This window comes from Lepisosteus oculatus, chromosome 21 (genome assembly GCF_040954835.1).
Source record: "Lepisosteus oculatus isolate fLepOcu1 chromosome 21, fLepOcu1.hap2, whole genome shotgun sequence".
NCBI lineage: Eukaryota > Metazoa > Chordata > Actinopteri > Semionotiformes > Lepisosteidae > Lepisosteus > Lepisosteus oculatus.
The window spans coordinates 12,177,901-12,201,399 of NC_090716.1; the positions used below are offsets into that span (position 1 = coordinate 12,177,901).

At 37.8% G+C, this 23,499-nt stretch overlaps 1 protein-coding gene and 1 long non-coding RNA gene across 2 annotated transcripts; one reads left to right on the forward strand and one right to left on the reverse strand.

The window, feature by feature from the left end:
* Positions 1-813: 813 nt before the first annotated feature.
* LOC107075805 (myogenic factor 6-like) lies at positions 814-2,436 on the reverse strand. The gene is made up of 3 exons (XM_015338346.2): positions 1,925-2,436; positions 1,157-1,251; positions 814-900 (listed from the first exon to the last, which is right to left on the reverse strand). Exons 1-2 carry the CDS (start codon positions 2,363-2,365, stop codon positions 1,204-1,206), a joined length of 489 nt encoding a protein of 162 aa, XP_015193832.2. The 5' UTR covers positions 2,366-2,436; the 3' UTR covers positions 814-900; positions 1,157-1,203.
* LOC107075806 (uncharacterized) lies at positions 835-7,486 on the forward strand. The gene is made up of 3 exons (XR_001477326.2): positions 835-918; positions 1,174-1,285; positions 2,948-7,486. It is a non-coding gene; the product is annotated as an uncharacterized lncRNA (long non-coding RNA).
* The last annotated feature ends 16,013 nt before the right edge of the window (positions 7,487-23,499 follow it).

Sequence of the window (23,499 nt, forward strand, 5' to 3'; positions counted from 1 at the left end):
AAATAACATGAATCGTTATCGTTAAATTATTTATTTTAAACAACCATACATACCTACAAGTGGCAAAGTATGGGCTTTAGGTTTCCAGCACAAGTTAAATTTACTCAAGTATTACAAACTGACATAAGGTTTCTGCAACTTTTGTAAGGACGACTATATAAGGTAGAAAAAGTCACTGACAGCAAAACGTATATTGATAAGAAATAATATTTTCTATCTCCGAGGGAAATGACAACTTTAATAGCTTGGTACTATTGTAAAGGCGATCTGTTCAGAGAGAATGTGAAGAGATCATAGTATTCATTTATTATGCAAATATTTGGTATACAGTATATGACTTTACTAATGTACACATTTAACACATTATACAGTAACTTAGAACAACATATTCATTGACCAAGTTGTAATTACACTATATCTGTGTGAAGATCTGTGCTTTGAATTGAATACATTGAGAAAACAAAGTTTAAACTGATTGAGAATTGATGAGAAAAAAAAAACAACAACAGACATTGCAGTTACATCAGAGTGCAGTTGCCAAACAGAACAGTTCTTTGGTCATATGAGTGTTTTGGGGGAATGATTCAGTACTCATTTGTAATATTGAAACCGCACGTTCATTTTTTCCCTCTGGATCATAGAAGTAAACCATTTTACATCTGAGATGAGCAAAGCGGTGCTCAACTTTGATTGAACCATGCGGTAACTGAAGTATTTCCCAGCGATAAGCATCTGTTTTTCCAGCTCCAATAGACACGTGTTACGTTATTATTGCCTGGTGTGTATTGTGAAGTCCTGAGTGTGAAAGACGGTGCTCTTTTGCCACGTGCCACTTGTCCAGAGCCTTCCCCCCGTCTTCCTGCTTTCCTCTGTGGATAACACACTGGAGGACGGCCAGTCCTGCGGACGAGCAAAAAGGTCAGGTCCAGACACTTGCCCGACAACATTACCAGCAAACTGCACATACGTCTCTTAGTGCTTTTGGAGTTTCTGCATAGTGAATGAAAATGTATCATCAGGCTAGTCTTGTAGCAAACGTTTTTTTTTTCTCAGCATATGACAAATTCTGAATCTTACATGAACATCATCTAGAAAAAGACACTCGGACAGTTAGAAAAGCACTGAATAGGAGATCATATGTCTTTCCCTTCTGCACCTTGTCTTTGTCCTCAGAGTGAGCAGATGTAGCGTCTTGTCTTGACTCTAGTATGGAACACTGTGGTGGTGGGACTGGTCAGCACAGCACTCAGGCTCATAGAAAACGAAAACAGAAAAGAGGAGAGAGGTTTGGACCAGCTAGCTTTGCAGGCTGAATTGTCATATTTAGTATAGGAAATTAAGCCTAGTAAACTGTTTAGTCTAAGCAATAGTGTATCTCATAAATAAATACAAATGATCATTTTAAGTCCTGCTGTGGTATATAATCATAAATCACAGCAAATCTACATAGTAGAATTGTTTAAACTGCAGCATAAGCTAACAAAGAGCATAGGAACATACCAAAATCTGAAGCATCAAATGCAAAGCTTTATATCAGGAAAACCAAAAGAAAAAAATATATAGCAGTTATCTACAGTAAATCAGTTGTAGTGCATCATCATTCATTGAAGTACTTTTTACCATTGCATTTTAGGGATAGTACAGATTTAACTGAGTATATATGTGAATTCCTTTACTTGTCGCATTAAGATATGCTAAGTTGTATAAGATATACAATCTTTATAATTGATGTACTTATTTTTGGATTTTAAGTTTGTTTAGATGTTTTTTTTTTCTGAAAACAGGGCTAGCTGTCAAAAAGAGAGAGTGCATTACATCTGGGGGGGAGTTTAGAAAGTGTCCGAAATGAAAACTGCAAGGTCATCATATTTTCTTGTCTGTTTGGGATAGCTGGAAGAAAAACAATAATAAAGAGATTCCCTACTTGAGGGCCGCAGTGGCAGGTGGCTATTCTGCTGCCGGGCACAGCTCCCTGTTCCCTCGCAGCTCCCAGGAGAGACTGTAGCCTCATTATGTGCTGTATGGCGTGGCGAAGAATCTCCACCTTGGACAGCCTCCGTTTGGGGTTTGGCACCGTCTTTTGCTTCAGAGCTTCGAAAGCCTCGTTGACCCTTTTCAGCCTCTTCCTCTCCCTCAGAGTGGCAGCCCTCCTGCGGTCTGTCTGGGAGGGCCTTCTCTTATAGACCCCGCAGGCCCACACCACGCACTGCCTCTCTGAGAGTCCGGGCCGGGGAGAGGGGCCAATGTGTTCTTCTGTTGGACTGTTCATTCTAGAGCAGACCTGGGGTTCTGCCTCGTCATCCCCACTGTCTTTGCTGGTCGTTACATGCCGCTCATTAGCGCAGACAAAATGGGGATGCTGCATTTTCCCCTCCAGTGAAATGCAGGTTCTGGAACCAGCTGTCACTGTGCAGAGATCTTTTGGGAGACGGTGCTTCTACTTCATTGCTGTTTTTTTTTATGTGTGGCTCTGCCTCCCCCCCCCACCCCCACCCCCCATCTTTGTTACTGTTGTGGAAAAGATTTCGATCTTAAATGCCTTTACAAAAGCAGTGGCAAAATTGAACTCACAGCTTTATATATAGAAGCTTGTGAAACTCAATACAAGTGTCCTTTTACTTCAAACTGGTTTTTATTGGCACATTTCCATCTACTGGATGGGCATCCAGCTCACTGTACAACATAAGTCCACAGCTACAGAGGAATCTACTACTGAACAACTGTTGGGGATTTGCGTTCCTATGGACTTTGTGGTGTCCTTTAATAAATTCTTTGTTGGGGGTTTCTTACGTCTTTCATTGTGGCAAGTGTTGCTCAGGGGACGTGAATATGTTCATCGGATGCTGCTTATCATGTTCTTACCATGGATTTTGAAGCACCCTGTGAAAAAATGGTGTGCTCTTTGAACTTCTGTGTTGCTGTATTATGTTTCTTTCTGGTTTCCTAGCAACCTGTTTGTGACGTTGGTCCTGGAGAGTCCATGGAAGATGCCACGGCAGAGGCCGCCAACATAGCCCCATCCCATCGGAGTGGAGTCAGAACACAAATGTCCCAGATCATTTTCAGAGTGTTTCAGAGTGTTTACAATCACAACATGGGGAGGGACCATAGGTCTTCTTCAGGGATTTTAACAGGTAGAAGTTACCTCTTTTTGTCAGGTCTCTGTACTTAGTACAGATAGTAAAGTTTGACGAGCAAGCTTGGGATCGTGTAACATAATGAGCACAGCAAAGACGTAATTGTGAACATCACGGTCTATTATATTTTATTTTTTACTCCCAAAATTCCATTCTGTCCATATAGTCTGTGGTTGAGTGTGCCAGTTAAACCCCCTGATAATTTGGTCCTCTTTAAATGTCTGTGCTAAAACGTTTCAGAGAACAGTAACTAATTTGTATTTTCAATAGATGTGTTTTTTTCATTTCTTGAGATCACTGTAGGAAGTAACCACAGACATGTAACATTGCACTATTAAATTGATGTGGTAGGTTAATGACTTAAATTCTTCTTCAATTAAGGCTTAATGCTTAATTGCTTATTTGGCTTTGATCACAGCTAGAAGCAGGAAGTGTTCCTTTATTAAACGGATATAAACAAAACCTGCCTGGAGCAAAGCAGTGTGCAGGCCTTTTAATGCAAAAGGAGCAGACAAAACAATGGAGTCCGATGACCCAAACAAAATCACCTTTTCAGCCAAACAGCTCATGGCCTGGGGTCCTCATGTAGTTCAGACATTTCACTGAACCGCTCAGTCATGTGATCTGCAGGGACATGGATTTGGATTTGTAACACCCCCTTTGCATAGTCCTGTAACTCAGAAATGGCAATCCATCATGTGTTGTTCCTCAAAGATCATTCATATGGGTTTATTTGATGAGTTCTGAAAATTTCAAATGTAGTTAGAAGTAAAAAAAACTCATTCATTAGTCGCAGCTCTTAGCTGTACCTTTCTGAGAGAGAAATCTTGAACGGATGTGTAAGAGCTCTGCACATGACGTGTGGAGGAGAGACCTACTGGCAAAGTGGCAACCTTGGTGGACATGGGATGTCATTCTTCACACCTGCTTCAGAGCGTAACGACAGCAAACTGCCTTAACCCTAGCCACTACAACACCAGCATTGTGCTGTGACACAGGCTGGGCAGAGATTACATTACACACTGATTAGAGCTTCAGTTACAGCCCCTTAGCGTGGACAATGGGGGATCAGAGCAGTGGACATGAGAGTTTTAACATGCCTTGTGCCTGAGGAGCAAAAGGGATTACTAATGAAACAGCCAATTGCAAGCCATCCAAGAGCCACTTAACTGTTCTGACTGAAAATCCCAGCTTTTAGTTTGAACTGCTCAGTGTTGCAGTGACAGTCGCCTTCATTGGGATAAACACTGGCTTTAAGTCTTCTGCATACTTAGTTATGCAGATTTGTATCACCGTGTCTGTTCAAAAGTTAATGTCTGAACTGAGTCTTTGTAGGTTTATAGAAGCAACACAATTTATTGACAAATATGCATGGACATGAGCTCCTGATTTCCATTATCTTACAAATGGAAGTGATTAGTGTGAGGTATACTGAAGTATTGTTATTGTATTAATACATCCTGAACTGAATAATTAAATAAGAAGTACAGAGAGACGTAAAACACATATGCTGTATTTGACTATTTGCATTAGTACCTCAATTTTAAATTTTACAGCAACACGTGACTGGCCATCTTGTGCCTGTTGCTTGCTGGGTTGCTCCTCTGCAACCCCAAATTGGAAGAAGTGGTTAGAAAAGTTAGTTGGAGTTCCAATACATTGACATGCTTGGGTCTAGGAAACACTGGTATACTATGTCAGGTCATGTGCTTGTTACTGACATTTCTCTTCTGACTAAGACTTGCTGGGATCTAGATATGAACAGTCACTCAAGTCCGCCTCATCCAAGTCCTGCGTTGCTTGGCCATTGGCCATTTGAGAACTATTCTGACAGGACCTCCCCACGTGTTGGGCAGTGATACGGCCTAGATTTGAACTGGCAGCTCCAGGGGCACAGGACACATGCTGATTTTTATCTTTGTTGTTTACTCTTCTATTTTTAGACAATAGGGATGAAATATTTTGAGATTGCATTTGTTAGATTTATTTTTCTTTATAATGCAAAACAAATATTTGATAATGAGGTGTTAGGTGGGTGAGTCCCATAACAACTTGCCATAGCAATTTCAATAACCAGTGTCTCTTATGTGCTAAAATAAGGATCTAATTGTGGTAAATCATTACAGCCATGTGGCTATTTTTTGAAACCGTTAAGCTCTTCCCGCAGAGATAATTCAGTTTTTAGCCCTTTGTTAATGCTCGGTATGCCAGTCTTGGAATGCTCCACAGTAATTTTAATTCCTGTCTAGTGCCGCCATATGTATCTAAATATAATAAAGGTATTGTGTTTTATGCATGTAGCGATTTATATATTACTGATAATGTGAATGTTGATAAGAAGGATTGTGACACTATGTTTTACTACCTTAGATAATCACCATTGTATAAAAATGGGAGTCCAGTAACATATGTCAGTGTCCATCTTCCATACAGAAACGACAAAAGTGAAAGGTTCATTAGGCAAACAGACAGCCTTACTCAGTATTTACTATAGAAAAGCCTATCTGGTGATTAAATTGGCAACAGATTGGTGGAAATAAATTAAAACAAGATTGGACGTATGATTGTCTAGACTAGATTAAAATTTTTGCATCAGTGCATGATAAGAAATAACATAGGAGACACTTATTTTCTTCAGCAAAAAAAATCTGCTTTACATTTTTAACTAATTCTTCAAACTGTATTTAAGTGAATTAAATAAAATATATTTGAATGAGAAAAATCTTTTTTGCCTAACTACATCACCCTTGGAACATTTTTGATCGCTTTAAAAAATGCTTTTGGAGAAAACATGCTTTCAAAGCTCCCATACCTGTCAGTTTGTTGGACTCTGATGGGATTTTGGCACCAGTTCCTTGGCAATGGGAGATGTGGGAATCTGCCCACAATACCCTGGCTTCCTCCAAGAAATGACTCGATGAGCCGCTAACTTCCAAATGTGGCTACATGGCCACCTCTCATTTGTACTCTTTCTTATGTTTTTATGTTTATAATTTAAATGGTTTCTCTGTGGTCAGGGTTGTCTGTAGTCTTAGTGAGGAAGGCCAATGCGTGTGTGGATGATTGTATACTGCACGGAAACATAAACTATTGTGTACTGTTACTTAAGCAAAAGTTTGTAGGGCTGTAACCTCTGTTTTAAATCGTATCCCTGCAATGCAACAATGAAAGGTGTGGTATTTCAGCATATTGTAAGAGATTAAAGCATGCACATCTGTTTCCCTCTGCAGCTCTCAGCCTTTCATTCAAGCCATCTAACTCCCAAGTGTTGAAGTCCACTCCACTCAGTACTGTTTGACAAACCTAAATTAGGCTAAAAGCATAGATTCTTTGAAAACTGAAACTAGAACCCAAGCTAGTGGAAGTGATTTATAGGGTAAAAAAAGGAACATTTCGTGTCGGAATAAAGTTTTCAGTACCTTCCCTATCTTCCTAGTGTTTTTGAAGAGAAAATGCATTATCGCCCATTCAGAAAGTGTATTTTTGGTTGTTTAATTGAAAGGGAGGCGGAGAAAAACAATCTTTTCTGGGTACTCGCCAAATTATTAAAGTTCTCATTCATCAGCAGATCCTTTTTAATGACAATGTTGAGAAGGCTGCCTGTGGTTGAAAGTGCAGCTGGGAAAGAGATCAATAGGGCTTTGCTGTTACCGAGGCCAACAGCTGTTTAATGGTGATATTCTGTAATGTCATCAGCAGACCTGAACTCAGCTCAGTGCCTTGCTAATTGTACTCAAAATGAGAAAAGAGAATTCATTATCAGAGCTAAATGGGATTTTATTCTTTTTTCTAGTTTCGTTAAATGCATATCAATAAAATTTTGCTGCTGGGTTCTGCTTTGCTTGATTGGCTTTCTTTGGAATGTGGAATCTGAGGGTTTCCTCAGAAGTTTTAGTCAGGGTTTTGTGCTGAAAGCCAAACAGGCCGCACTCTCCTTGTGAAAGCATGACAAATAAACAGAATGCTTCAAAAATTAAAGAACAATTTAACTTCAAAGATCAATTTGCTCCTCTCTGTTTCAAATCTGGGAATTCAGTTTATGTAATAAAAAAAGGAAATGTTTTTTTAATCCGTTTCAGCAGCTTTAAGAGCTTATCCATTTTAAATTTACAGTATTTTACCTACAGTAACAACTTTACATATACATGGTAATGGGCCTTGTGTTGTGTTGAAATGCTTACATTGGTATCTTGGTTTAACCTGTGATTGAAGAAGAGTTTCCTAATGGATTATTTTAATTTATAACTGAAACCTGTGTGTCCCAGAAATAATTAGAAATGTATAAGTGACATAATGCACTTTGAGACGAATCAAAGATTTACCTTCTCACAATGTAAGTGAGATTTGTCTTTTTGGAATAAAATTACAGCATTAACTTGTTTTGCTTCATGTATCATTTCCTTAGCTGCAAACACAACAAAAGTAATCATCTCACAATGTTATAAATATATTTGAACCCATATAGTCCTTTGAAGAAGAGCACATTTCCTCAGATGGGTTTTGAAATGCTGCTGTGCATCACTATTAAGGCTGACAGTATGTCTAATATTTTAGACTCGTTTGAAATTCTAACAATAATGGCGAGCAAATCAGCAGCATGAAATCAGCGAGTGATTTTCACTGATTTTGTTTAGTGTTGTTTTGACCATGAAGTTTTTGTTGTAGGGGTCACTAGTGCCACTAAACCTCCAGTGCACAGTAAGTCGTACGTGCAGACGGGGATTGTTTGGAATCTAGTTGTGCCTGAAATTGCCTGGAGGCTCCTGGGAATTCCTTTCTGCCCTTGGCTTTGGAATGGCTTAGGGTAAAGCATCTGGCGAGCAATCACCTTCAGGGCCCAGCCAAGTTCAACAGCATCAGGCTGGGGTCAGCGGCAGACATGTGTGGGTTTGGTGTATCAGAATAAAAGAAAATCTTGTTAAAAGGTGAGGACAGAAGACATCCAGTTCTCAAACTCCTTGTCAAGATGTACCTGGTGTAAGTTGAAAAACAAAGCTGTATTTTCAAGTAGGAAGGAAAAATAGAGACGTGTTATGTGAAAAATAGTTTAATACTGTACATGTAGAACTTTATTTAGATCTAAACATTATGCAAGATCTATGTTCTCTACGTAAACAGAAATGTAGAATTCTGTCTGTACTTAAAGAAGTCTGACATATGCTAGCAATGAATATTGAGCTATTTTGTCCTTTTTAAACTGATTCTGATTGCAATTCATCTGCAATACTTATCTGCTTTGATTAGTAAATTACATGTTCAGAATTATTAAAAAAGAAGACGTGATTTTCTTATGATGAATTATTAGGAGGTGTGAGAGTGACGTTCTCTTAAATACTTTTAAGTGAGGCTTTGTTTTATGAGGTACACAATGTTTTTTATGATTTTAGGGGGAGAACGGTTGTGTGTGTGTGGGAGGGGGTATTGACGTTTTTAAACAGAGAACTAATGTAGTGAGTATACCAGAATATTGTCTGGTAAAAGTTTTAGGTTTACAAGGCAGCACAAATCCTTAGACAAGAAAAAAACAGAGCACAAACCTCAAGAAAATCACATGGAAAGTGGACTAGAATAACAATCTATACATATATGCGTGGTAGACTGCATTTTATAGGATTGAACAAATTGGAATATCAGACCCCAGTAAAACTCTAAGGAGGCAGAGGAGACTTCCTTGGGAGCATAAAATAATTTAAAGGCCAATGTAATTCTATGAGATGCATGGATGAAACCAAACACTCCTTAGACAGCGCACTCTCAGCAGTGGTGGTTGTTTTAGAGAAATGTGGGTGCACTGTATTGCTGTGATCCAGCCCACCCCATCTTCATGTGCTCCACCTGAATAACTAACGCTGAGCCATAGATCAGAGGAGGGCATTCCTCTGTGACAAGGCCCTGCAGCCGAGAGGACACAGGCCACCACTGCCCCTCATTGCCTCCCGTGTAAACACCTACTTTGAAGAGGAGTCCTACAACAACATGGGAACAGCCGAAAAAAGGCCACCCAGACACAGCACACAGAGTGCCATTAGCACTAAATATGTCTCAAGTTTATTTTGCTTTCAATGTGGGGTTCTGGTTTGTGCACGTAATTGCTCTTGTGTCTCTTCTTTCCACTCTAAGGCATTAATAGCTTTATAAGAATGCAGTAATTGAAGATTAAAGGTAGGTAGAGGAAAAATGGCTATGCAAAACCTATAGAGACCATAGCTATGTAGTCCCTTAATTAATGTGTTATTTAAACTTATACATGATAGTAATTTGGTTCATGAAGTCGAAGTAATTCATTTTAATTAATTTTCTTTTCTTACATTTAAATGTAATGAATATTCAGAATATTAATTTTAATATGCTATATAATAATGCCATTAATTCTGATACTTTTCTTTCTCTAGACCAATAGCTTCAACACTGTACCTCTCCACATCTCAGTCCTTTCCTTTATAACTTCATTACACTTTGGCACCCATTGTCTTCAAATGCACTTTCTTACATGATCTGTGCTAAGGTTACATGCACATCTAAACTTAAAACATGCCTCTTTTATAGATGTGGATGAGGTCTTTCTGAAAAAGTCATTGCGTTCGTTGAACCTTGTATGGCTACGGTATGTCACCTCTCACGTAGAACCAATGTCAGCTTTGGAAATAAATCAAGAAATCATTGTGAGAGCTACAAATGTTTATTTCATGCTGTCACAACCGAAGAAGGCTCCACAGCCGAAACATAGTGTTTCTTTTCTACTCTTTTCAGCATGGAATAAACCTTTACTCGTTCTTTTGCAGCCTACGCATGCTGGCGACGCTACCTAGTTGGACTGCTGTTGTTAGAGTTATACTACCCATTACTCTACAGATTAAATGATGTTAAGCAGAGAATGATCATACTTTCTGTGTGGTCTTGAATGCCATGCCCCCTTTCTCCACACTCTTCAGTGGAAGCAGCGTCTCCAACTGGAAAAAAAATATCAGACTTTCTTAACTCTTTATGGCCTGAATTTGTTACATGAAAAATCAAGTTATTATATATTGTAGGCCATTAGTGATATATTGTATACTCTTTGGGAGATGAACTCTGGCCAGTGTTACAGCTCAGTTCTGCGGTCTGTCTTTGTGTGCTGAAAAACTTTCCTTCCTATTCCCAGATTCAGAATTCATAGACTTTTCTACTGGTGGGACTTTCAAAGAGTTAACAGTGTGTGCATATTTATATCATTTATATTTAAATCATTTAGGGCTGCCAGTTCATGCTATGCATTGTATTGTGCACTGATCTCTATTCATCAATTGCCATTTGTTGCTTTGTGTCTGCACTAATCTATAAAGCTTGTTAAGGGAATTATCTTAAGGAAATTACTTAGTAGGCTTTACTTTCAGCCATGAGGTTTACTGAAAGCAGTTGTGAGCTGTATCAATCAAACCTTACCTTTTCCCCTCAATGTATCTGCTTTTTTGTTAAACTGTAAGGATTGCTTAGCATTAATTCAGGCATTTTAGTATTTGATTGTGTGCCATTTTTCAAATTGTTTTGTGTAACACAGAGACATTAAGGAACTTGAATTGCATGTATGTTTTAAGATGTATTGTATACAGATTTATATTGGCTTACCAGAAGATGTAACACCTACTAAGGTTTAGTCTTACAAACCATGTTTTTTTTCTGGTGGATGAGAAGGTGCATTAGCCTTCATTTTGAAATGACACAGCTGATGGTAAGTAGTTGTCTGTACTTTTTGGGTGCTTGCCTTTGATCTTCCCCTGCCACCAGTGAAAATATCCCAGGCCAAGGCATATGGAACACCCACCAACATAACAAATGACAACAGGACATTAACAGACTGGGAGAAAGAGCAGTCTGTCCCCAGGAGCAGACAGGATCAGCAGGTGTGAAGGGAACACAGTGGCCAAATATAGCTCAGGTGGCCAAAGCCAGGGGTGGCAGGTAGCCACAGCCTCTATCTTTCTTGGGTGGTAGAAAGAGCTCCTTTCTTTTTCGTACTTTTGTGGTGGGTGGTCCAATTGTTACTCTTCCTACAAATGGCAAAAGGCGGCAGCATCTTGTTTTACATGTTGACAAATATCAACAACCAGTGAAGTCCTACTGATGCATCGTCACCACCCTGACTGCATCCATTCAGTCTAGTAACAGTGATCTGATTCACTCTCTCTTTCGTGCTCAAAGCGAACTTTCCAGAGCTGAATGTCAAAGTACCAATTACATATCCTATCACAAAAAGCTAGTTTTAGTATTCACATTGTTATATAGCAAGTACTGTACAAGTCTTTAGAACTGCTGAACACGTTGCTGTTTGCTTTGATTTGAAGGGATTTTTATTTTTTACATTATCTTTCATTATGTACAGTAGAAGCTTTAAATTGTGTTCCTATTTTTTGGGGAGTTATTAGGATGAATCATCAAATTGCTGAGTCCAACACTACAGTTTATATACTCAAAAGCATAACGAACAAATGGTATGAACACAAATGAAGAACAATATGTCACATTATTGTTTAATTAGCATTTTCTTAGTTTAGAGTCTGTGCATTACAAGTATATGTATTGCATAACATTTACTTTTTTCCTAAATTATTAATAAAATAATTCAGTCTTTTAAAAACTAAACTTAAACAACCATTTTTAATACTCTGTGTTCTCCAGTTTAAAACGGAGTACTACAGCTCGGTTGATTTTAAGTTGTACTTAGATTGTTTGAAATTTGTGAGATGAGTGACATTTTGCATCCAGAATTGTATTTAAAAAATAGTATCCAAACTGCACTAAATATTCATTCAATGCATTATGAATACTACCTGGTAGTACAGGGTAGCTGTTACCTGAAGATAAGAAATACAGTATGCCATTTTACACAACTGCTGTGTTTGAGGATGGAGCAGTTAAATAAAGCCATCAAAAGGAGACCAAGAAGACTGTAAAGATTTGAAAAGGGTGAAGTTGTATAGCTAGAGTATACTGTATGGTTGGGTGTCTTTGAGCCTTCATATGGTAACCATTTCTAAAGTTGTCTGTACCATTCATTTGGACAGATTAATTTGTTTTGAGAACATTACAAGTGATGCAGGATTTAACAGAAAATCCAGTCAGAAGATCAACAGTAAACACATGCAATACATTTATTTTTTCTAGCTGAACGACACAAATTTACTGCAATCTAGTGATATGGAAGCAGTTGCTGATATTGAGCACGGAACCACCATTTCGAATTCTGAAACCATTGTCATCACTCATCATCTTTCCTACCAAAACATTTGATACTCTCAGCATTGTAGTCAATAATGAGCATCTTCAGAGAGCTGCTGGGGATATGTATAACTCAATATGTCCCGACATCTTTTTCCCAGCCCAAATATGAAGCCCAAAATGCTAGCTAGCTCAAAAATGATAAAATCCTTTTATGTCTTGTGTTTTTTAAATGTCTCATTCTATTGCTTGCAAGCACCCTTTCCTTTTGCAGCAACACTTCATTGAGTGTTTTGCACTATTTTGCATTCCCTGCCAGATAGAATACTGGTCTTTTACTACTGGACTGTCTAGCATGTTTTAGCTCTTTGCATCTCTGAATGCGTTCACTCCAGGATCAGCATTTCAAAGTTCATATGGGGTTCACAAATGGACGGAAACAATGGGCGCACAACAGGCCTGTCTCTCTCTGCCAAGGCATGTACAGTATCACAGTGGGGGGAAATGTGTTGTTGTGGAGGGGGATTAAGAAGAAAAGTGAAACCTCTTCACAGGATGGTACAGATCATACCTGTCACCATAAGTAATGATGTTTGAATTAGATGTCTGGATGCTTTCTAAACGGTCCTGTACAAAAAGTGTATTAAGTGAAAAAAAATTTTTCTTGTATGTCTGTTTCCTGCGATTTGTTGGTGTCTCTTTCGGGATGTTGCCCTACATTGAAAGGTATCACATACCTTAATGGGGATAAGCAAATTTCTGATAATGGACGGGTAGGTGGATATTTTTTATTTAGTGTGGAGTTGCTTCTACGCAGGTGCTTGAAAGACTCCTCTACTTCAGAAAAAAAAGTAAACAATGTTCATTATGACTGTGTTTAAGTGCCTTAATGTCTTATATAAATTCCTCTAGTTTTTGTAAGTTTTCCTCATCACAAATAGATTAAATTAAATGTTAGAAATAGCATTTTCAGCTGTGTCACTCTCGAAAACCACATTTTGCAGTGCTGTAATCAAGGTCTTTGAGAAATCAAACACAAAAGGATCTTGCTTAAGACGGCTTTCGGTTGCTGGTTTTACAATTTCCTTTTTTATTGTGCTGGTTACTAGTTTGTAAAATTCTCCAAAATTTCTTAATTGCCGTTTCAAGCGTGGCTGTGACAAAATCAGCGGAATGCACTTGCCATTGGTAGTAAAGTGACTGCTCCCGTGTTTATAGCAAGCGCTATACAGTTACACTGTTAATTCCAGCTCCTGGGATTCCTGTAAAACACTGCTGGATTGGGTTACTTTCGCTAACGGTATGCACTTAAAATGCATCAGGCAGTAAAGAGACATGCATTCCTTATCAAATAGCTGATTCATTTACAAGAAAAGAAAAAAAAAAGAATTGAAGGTGGAAAAAATGCATATTTTTAATTTTTCATTGAGTACTAAACATTTACTGGCTTTAACATTTCCCATGTGGGATTCAGGATGACTGAGTCGGCTGTCTGAAATTCGTAACAACTTGTAAAAACTTCCTTTAAGAACTTTTTTTTTACAGATGCTGTTATGGATAACAGAAAAAAAAGCTGTTACAGACTAAGCATCACCTCTGTTTTGATGTATCTTTGTCCTAAAAGCTGGAATTTGTACTAAATTAGATTTTATTCTGAAAATTAACAACTGCAAATGGTTTGTTTGGTCTTGCTTTTGTGCAGACGTTTGTTCTATGGTGTGTGTTTTAGCTTGTATTTTAATGGTTTCTTTAGGCTTCGAAATAAGATTGTTTCATTTGCATCTCTTGAAAGCGTTCAAATTAAATAGGAATATTCGTAAAGTATCGGTCACTCTTCCACTAGAGGTCTTTGGATTGCTGCATTTTATTGTTCTTTTTGAAATGCTTCTGTGAGGACATTTGGACCCTGACATACATAAATGTTTTCAAGATGACCTCACGAGCCATTTCAAGATCACAGGTGGATTGTACCTACAGTATTTTGAAATCCTATCTTGGTCCATTTCTTTCTGTACATGAATATCCTAAAGTTCACAGACAATAGAGTTTGGAGGTTCACGTGCTAGAAACAACACTGTTAACTTACATTATGACATGCAGACAGGGCATATAGTAGCTCCAGACACCTACTGTAAATGCCTTCTAGGAACCAGCATACAGAGTATGTCAGGGAACGAATAAATAAATACAGTATGGCTAACAATGTAGTTTTGTTCTTCTTTTGGTCTGTCTTGGACACCCTGCTCAGCACAGTATTTTTATCCAATATAACAGTAGTTTCATAGTGCCTATCTACATACATTATAACCAGTTAAATTCAGATTGACAGACTATAGAATTAAGGAAACAAAATAGTGATTCATTTCGGTGTCTGTCATCCACCCTTCTTTCCAGAGATTTGGTTAAGAAAAATCTTTTGGAATTAGTCGTTTGTTCTTTTTGGTATTCACATACCAAATGTTTGTATTTGAAAGGATTGAGACTGAGCGTGATTTCTTAATACACTATGAGAAAAAGGTCCTTGAAAATGAAATATTTACCTTTTTGGAAAATCAGCATTTTAGTCCTTTTTCTAGTTATTTTGCTTTTAGGTTTTTGTAACAGGTCACAATTATGTACTGTATACAACCAAACCAGTGGAAAAATACTATAGGATAACCCAAGAAATGAAATGTAAATTCTGAGACCTTAAAATAAGTTCTTGGCATGTAAATATGAAATAGCTAACAGAGCCTCCAACATTATACCTTTGATTTTTTTCTGAATGTAGCAGTTTCTTATGTGAAAGTGGCTCATTATGTCTCAGTGTTGGGTACTGCATTCCTCTGTAGTTGGGGTTTTAAAGAAAGTTTTTTTTAATTCACATGTAGATGAGAATTGGTCTTTTTTTAATTGCCATTAGCAAACAGTTTGGCGTGAGTGAATAACATTATGGAGTTTGTCCCAATCAGCACCTGCAAATGCTGCCAAATCTCTCCCAAATGTCTGCAGTCAAACTCAGGTTTTTAAGAAACAGTAGTTTAAAAATTCTACTGGCACATAAAAGAAAATGAGAAAATGTACTGCATTAAAAATCATTGGCACTAGCTGATGAATTGAAAGATGAACTGTTATTTTCCCATAACAAAACTACTTAGCAAAAAAAAGGAATGATGTGCATAACTTAATTGTAGAAGGAAAGCAGATGAGATGACATTGAGGACACAGACAAGCCTCAGGAAATATTCATTATAATTCCTTTTTGTGTGGGGAAGCACAAGTAATCTATTCCTTATTTCTTACCACGGTACACCTTAGCACACATAATATGTAAATGGGTTCTCTGAATTTTTATTCACCTCAAACAAAAACAAACATTTATTTTGGAGATACAAGCCTTGTCATCTCCTGATCTTTACTTCACGGCTTCAAGACTTTACAGGCCCCTTTCTTTCTCAAACTATGGCCATGAATGTTAATTTATTATGTTTATTTAAAAATGGAAATATTTAAGAAGTAAGTTATACTTGATGGCAGGGAAGAGGTAACTCGCTGAATCACCAAACCTTTGAAACATCTATGTGATTTTACAGGAGCCTTGCAGGTAAAGAAAATGCATTTAATCAGTGGAATTCTGAAATACAATTTCTGCAGTAAATTAGTTAATAACACTATGCATTCTGTCTCAAACAATTCATTCCACAATGAATTCTTCTTTTCTATTTTAAATGGAACCTACTGTATCATAACAGAAAGTAGTAGCAGTAGTTAAACCATAAAATCGTTTTTTTCTTAAATCTTGAAACCAGATAAAGAATAAAGTTGACTGCTTCACAGTAATTTCTTATAAGAGCATACTAAACAATTCTGATGGCTTTACTGTTTACTTCCAGCCTATATCAGGTGTAGTTTTATGCCGTCCACTCTGTAATGCCAGATGTAATCCTCAGTTTCGCTCTCTAATCGGCTCCGCTTATGCGTTGTTTCCTGGTGCAGTATTGAAAAACCACATGCTGATCCTTTCCTGCTCCCCGGATTTAGAGAACTTGAGCAAATAATCCACGGTCCCACAATGATGTAAAACATTAAATATTGTTTTAAGTATGGAAGGCGCCGTCCTGCCTACACGGTACTTAGTGTGGGCATCATGCCAGTGCATTTATTGGCATCAGCTTCGGAAACAGGGCATGCTCACTCGGAGGGAACAAAGCAGAGCTGGGACAATAAGGCAGAAATGATGAAAGACACAAGGAAGCTGTGATGTCCTGCCCATCTGTAGCCTTAGTGTAGGACCTTCACTAATGTCTTGGCTATTGGAATAATAACACTCTCTGCAGTGGCTCTACTTAACAGTAGAATTATCAAGTCTTTTGTCCGTGTTCTCCTTGAGCAACTGTGATGGACCAATTGCAATTGTAATTGCAAACAGCCTTTGCAGCAAGATCAGTGAAACGTTATGCATTTTATATTGATTCATAGGCTTATTGAAATTGCATCTTCTCTGTTTCTACAATAAAATGATTTAACTTAGCAAAAAAGGAATGACATGCATAATTCTAATTCTAAAGCTAATCTTAATGAGATGGGTGACATAGAGGGCACAGAAAACACTCAGGAAATATTTATTATAATGACTTGCATCATCACTGTATAGCATACAGTTGCTATACCTATCTCCTTGGCTTTAACATGCATGGAGAAAGCACAGCTACATGGCACTGTTCAGCAATCCTGCATCACTGTTAATTTATTGCGTCCCTCTTTGTTTTTCTCTGATTTCCTTTGATCCACTTATCCTGGCACAATTCTGGTGAAAGAGTCATTATTCTGTAGCAGTGTATGAGATTACATAATGAGATCTCATTATAATCTCCAGTCCTGTTTGTTAAATGACATCAACTGCTTGATATCAAAGTATACAATGTTATGGTAATCCATTACAGAAAAACCAGTATGAGGTAATGTCCTTGTAAACTTGCAGTCTTTGTTCTGAGTGAAACTACAGTTATCCCAAAGCTGGAGTAAACTCTACAAGCTATGGACTATCAGCCTTAGTCTTGGAAAGTGAGTTCTAAAGCATTAACAGTGGGACTCCTAAGAGGCTCATTCTCCATGTCCAATCTCATCTGTCATGCTACTTTCACACTCCCCATTAACTCTAACAATCAAATCATTTTCCACTGCATTAGGAGTGTTACAACAGCTTGCTGATATCGACAGCTAGGTGGGAATGTAATACCTCACAGGAGGGAGTCCAGGGTTTTGATAGTGCTGTCTTCACTTAGCTAATGAAAGTAACCAATATGTTTTTACTAGATGTCCATATTTCATGAAACAAATCCTACTTGTAAGTGTTTAGAAAGCTTAAATAAACCGCATGACAAAAGAAGTGCTGCACGTTTCTATAGCTTTTTGAAAGAATGTTATTAAAATGTGGTTTCAGTATGTGCAGGAAAAAACACAGATATATTTACATAAATAAATGACTTAGCAAGGAGCTACAGTTTAACAAAAGAGTTAATGCAACCAGAGTGCATTTTTCAGCACTAGATTGCTATGTCATGCTGTATAAACAGTGCTGTGCCATTCGTACAGTATCAGGTTTAGTATTAAACTGCAGAATTGTTCTTTCATTGCACCTAAGGGGTTTAGTACTCTGGATGATTCCCAGCTCAGACGGAACCTGAGTGCCTGTGAATAATTGCCCCATATCCAGGTATATTTGACCAGGGTTTGTAGAGCTTGTTCATTGGCTACAGATACGCTTCACCCCTGTCACTCAGGTTGTATTGTAATGCCTACGGTAATTCATTACTTCCACAGGAACCAGCTGTTTGTTCGCCCTGAAAGGCTGTTCAGGAAAAGGATAAACCCATTTGCAAAAGACATTTCAGGCTGGCTCATACTACACTGAAGTCTCCCCTGAATAGATGATTGTTGGGTGTCGAGTTCTGCATGTTGGCAGAATTTTCCCAGGACAGCTCAATTGCTTTACAACCTTGCTTTGGTGATACTTACTAGCACATCTTTTTTCATCCTGTGCTTTGTGGGAAAAATCAGGCTGGACCTTTAATACTATTTCAGGCTGTTGATGCTATTGTAAATGTATTGTATTTCTCTCGAGAACAGCTCTTATCCTGTTCAATTGTCATGGGAGCTCAGTGTCAGTATTCCTGATGTATTATCAAAAATAAAACAACTTCATTATAACTGGTAAGTATAATGCAGATTTCTGTAATATATCAGTACAGTCACAGACACAGGTATTTTGCACCCCAATCCACAATACATTACTATCTAGTTTATAAGTCTAATAAATAAATATTTTTATTTTTTTAAATTATACTTATTAAACACTTATTCATTCAAATGAATATATTGGCTAAGAGGTGAAAATTTATTTCTGCAAATTCATTGCAGACTATACGCTATAGATCGATTGTTCAATACACTTAAATATTATTGTCAGTTTTCTGTACCTACTAGATTAGTGCCTCATACACTTACAATAGAGGGCTGAAACATGTCTATTTAATAACTTTGCTCTGTATACTACATATTTTCCAAAATGTTTAAATCTGACCAATCATTCTGTATTGATAACTTATTTAAAATATATTTTATAATATATTGAAATAATTTCTACTCCTTCATTTTTATCTGTGAAAACATGGGACCAGTATTCAGACAAATTTTTTCTAGACTTTAAGATTCTTTTGGCTCATGTTTTGAATCTGGCTGTGGAACAAGCCCTTGAAAATGTATGAGCTTCTTTAATCCAGGATAAACTAACTGCATTGATTTGGTAGGTAGAAGACTTAATTTCTTATCTTCCTTATCAGAATTACACTGACGTCCATGGAGTATTTTTTAATTTGAGGGATATTTCATATTCCATTAAAACTCATCAAATAGTTTATTAATTTACATTATGTTTAAGAGGTTATGCATGAGCTGGAGAATGTAGTATTTGCGTATTTACTTATTTAAGCTCTGCGGTTGTTTTCATTAATTGCCAAAATGAACACCACAATGCCACACATACTGTATTTCCAAACGTACTGCACAAAATAAAGCAGTCCTAGCTTGGGTTTGACATTTTTTAGATTCTGTTTTTTCCTCCAAAATGAATCTGTGCGTGGTGTACATACAGTATGACAGATTATTACTGCTATCCTCAGATGTTCCTGCCTTAATGAGGTGAGGCCTAATCTCTGCTTTGCATTGTGCTTGCTCATGTTTTGCACAAGCATTGTATCTTTAAGATACAGACTGAGCTAGTTTATAAGGTCCCAATCAACCAATGAAAAACAATTATATTTCAGGACAAAACCTGGAAGAGAAGAACATCCACTAACATCTAGAGTAATGTTGTGTCAGTGAGATTCCAAGAACTCCAGACTCCAGCACATTGCGTGAAGCATGCTTTCTTTATATTTTGCACTTATGTGAATTTTCACTTCATATGAAACTGTACTAATACAGATACTGTTGATAGGAGTAGTACATGTTCAGCATTGCTAACATGTTCTACTTTCTAGATTCAGAACTCTACAGGCTCCGACAGGCTTGTCATACAACTAAACCTTACATCAGTTATAGCTTTGCAAGACTGTATACAGTCAGTGCTTATGAAACATAACAATATTTCAGATTAAAAGGAAATATTTATAAATGAAAATTTCTTCAAACTAAATTGAAATTTAGATTCCCACATAGATACATAAAAAACATGAATTTGTGAAGGAAATGCAAGGGGCTTTTGAACTCTGATGCAAATCACAAATTTGTGAATATTCATCTTCATTTAAGGATGGAGAGAGCTTTAGAAGTAAAGAAAATAATTGATATAAATTAGATTTTGATTGTGTTTAGTCTGCACTTGGCCCAGGGACTGTTAACAGGTGGAGAGCTCTCCTCATTTTCAGAAATAGCTTGAAATTGCACTGGCAGCCTCTGAATTACAAGTTTTCTTCCTGTGCCATGACCCTAGGTCTCTGACCCACAACTGCAATGTGTTTTGTGTGACTAACAGCTGTAATTCCCCAATTATCACGCTTTGTTCTCCCACTGCACTACAAGTTTAGTTACCAGGGAGCTACAGCCAAGTTTTTTTCATTTCCAGTCCAACTCTTCACACTTCTCCCTTCATGCCTCTCTAAAGCTACCTTCTTTCTTAGTGTGTACTTAAGGTACATCACAGCTTTCCTATTTAATGAAATGTCGGCTGGTATACACATGAAAGACAATATAGCAAGCAATCTTCTATTATTCCAAATCCATAAACTTCTCTATCTTAAATGTGAGACTTGAAGAGGTGTTGACAAACCCATATAGGACATATTTTTATGCTGACTTTGGCAAGAGTACCCTTCTGGACACTAACCCTGATATTGTGACTCAGTCAAGATGGGACTCCACCTCACCGAAAAAAATCCTCAAAAATCAAACCTCCCCTCATCTCCTACTCCCTCTTATTATTACTAGTAACCAAAAAAATGAGAAGGTCACCACACTCTTCCTTGTTTAATGGAGAATTCATGTTTCAATTAAGGCATTTGTTTTTCACAATCATGGTTTTCATTTCTCTATATAATTCCTGGTCTCTTATCTTCATTTTTCTCTCATTTTGATTTGTTTATGGTTATCATCACTTTCTGTGAAGGTAGTACAGGGGAGAAGGCCATATTAAATTAAAGTGATTTTAAAACAAAAACTAAGTATTAGCTTCAAATCAGGCTAAAATATTTTTAACAGCCATTGATTGATATACTCCATGGCAGGTCCAATATATTACCTATTTTAGTATATATCAAGACTTAAAACATTTTGGAAACATTCAAAAGGATGAACTATAAACATTACTAGTTTAGATTTAGCTTGTATTCAAGCTTCTTGTAGTGTATTTGAAATGGTGAGAAAGTGCTTCTCATTGAAATGAAGCCCAAAACAAGTAAATCAGAGCTGAAATCCTGTTTCCTTTCCCAGCAATACTTTTTAGTACTGAATCCAAAACTGTCAGTAGGCGGCCCAGCCCTGTCTTTCATAAGAGTTTGGCAACCTTCTCTGCTGCCCTTACTTCTGTCACTCAGGAAAGACTTTTAATGCTTCCGTTACAGCAAACATCTATACAGTTTACACAGCTTAAATATATATTTTTTTCATTTTTAATACTAAAAAAGAGAGTATTACAGGTTTATCTTGGTAATATTGCAATATATATATATATTTTGAAAAGTATTATTAGCAAAGAAATACAGTTTAATGTTTAATAATCTTTCACTACTGTGTATACCTGTCACAGTGTATAGTTATGTCAGTATGAAGAAATAAACATATTCTTAATTTTGTTAAAGGATCTAAACTCTTGATACACATCGTTTCCTTCGACATAAGGAAATACGCTGCTGAAAAGGTGAAACCAAGCTCTTGTATGTCCATTTCCTGGAGGCTGCTTACTCCTAGGAAGAAGTGTGTCAACCTGGAAAATAAGAGATCGAGGGACCTTGTCGCAGTAAACCTGCAGTGTTTGGTGGCACAGAAGGCCTACTGTGTGCCTCAGGGACGGTGCTGTTTTCTTTCTGTCTCCAACGCTTTCTCTGTGGATCCTGCCTCAAACTGAGGTAAAGGCTATCGTGATTGTAGGCGCCCAGGAATTTAGATGAATCCTTTCCCTTTATATTATGCAACATACTGTGAAACTGCATTCCGCTGAAAGGCTGTGAAGTGGTAATCTGGAGCATCTGCTCGCTTTCTTGGAGTGTCCATGTCATCATCTCAGTGGCGAGGCTTGGCTTCTTGTGCAGTGTTCACTGGTGGTTCCCACAGTAATTTCATCAGTGAATCAGGCCAGAACACCATCCTGCTACAGTACCACAGACGCCTTTTTTGTCCCATGAATCACCCTCTTACTGGATATTCTTTCTGTATTAGGCCTCTATGTGGGATATTATTAGCCGGAATCTGGATGATGGTGTGTGCTGCTGGTAAGACACACTCGTAGCAGGGATTTTCAAGTTACTGTATGTCTCCTGGGGTAAAGTTACCCAGGGCTATTTTTGCTGTACTTTGCTTGTGGCCTTGCTAGTTTGTGCTTCATTGTTCTTGTTCCAAGCCATTTATTTGCTTAAATGAAAGGTCTGAATTAGACCAAGCTGAAAATTAATCTAAAATATTTTGTTTCTTGTGATATATTTATAACATACTATACTGTAGCAAGGTCTTGCGATAAAGTGATCAGGAGGAGTGGAAGCGCGGAATCCTAAGTGTCTTAACCTGTAAACTTCAAGTTCTTCCAGTAGATGGCCGTGCTGTGGAGGGGGGTGTGGTGCATACTTCCATTACTACTTCCAGTAGGGCCTTTTGGTAAAGACTTCATCCCTTCTGGGTGACACAGGGTGTTTTGCCTATTTACTGTGGCTACCATCCTTAATCAATGTGAGTTACATTTAGTTATCCATAGTTCACAAGTCGCAGAGTATTGAATGAAATAACAAAATATTTACTGCAGACCATACCGAGTATGTAAAGCATAAGGTAGATGGAAAAGTGAATGACATTGAAAGGAACGATTAAAAAAATCAACACTTCTGAATATTACGCATGTGGAAGGGTTAAAGGTCAAATGAAAGATCTTTGAGATCTGATTATCCAAAGAGGGTAGCATGAATTGGCATTGCAGTGGTACTGAGGGCTCTTACAGGGCAGGCAGGCAGGATCTGAAGAGATCTGAGGGTGGCCAGAGACAGGGCAGCTCTGATGCACCTGTTTATCGGGCTCCACTGCCGTGGCAAAAGGCTGTAAAAGGCTGCAGTGTGAAGACGAGGAGTAACTAATCTGCTGACAGGAGGCGAGAAGTGCAGTAAGAACAAGAGAGAATTAGCAGAGACAAGGAATTGTGTGTTAGTGTTGACCTGCAAAATGTTTGCAGCTTCAGAAGGGAAACGTGTGCCTTGGGAAGTTGCGAACCATGATTCTTCAGCACTGTAGCTGAAACCGGGAATGCAATATCAAATCATTCATTCGAACATTCCTTTATAAACAACAGCAGCTACGACAGAGCTCATTAAAATAGTGTACTTTTCGCAGGGCTGTGAAAAAAATCCATACGCTGCCTTTGTACATTAACAATAAGAACACAATACACCCCTCTCATCTCACTGCGGTCACATCTCTTTAACGAAGACAT

Bases quoted from the DNA above. Each gene is read 5' to 3' on its own strand.
- LOC107075805 (XM_015338346.2), bottom strand. From the start codon at position 2,365: ATGCAGCATCCCCATTTTGTCTGCGCTAATGAGCGGCATGTAACGACC. The intron at 1,252-1,924 runs GTAGGGAATCTC...GTTTTCTATGAG, and splicing joins CCTGCCACTGCGGCCCTCAA to CCTGAGTGCTGTGCTGACCA.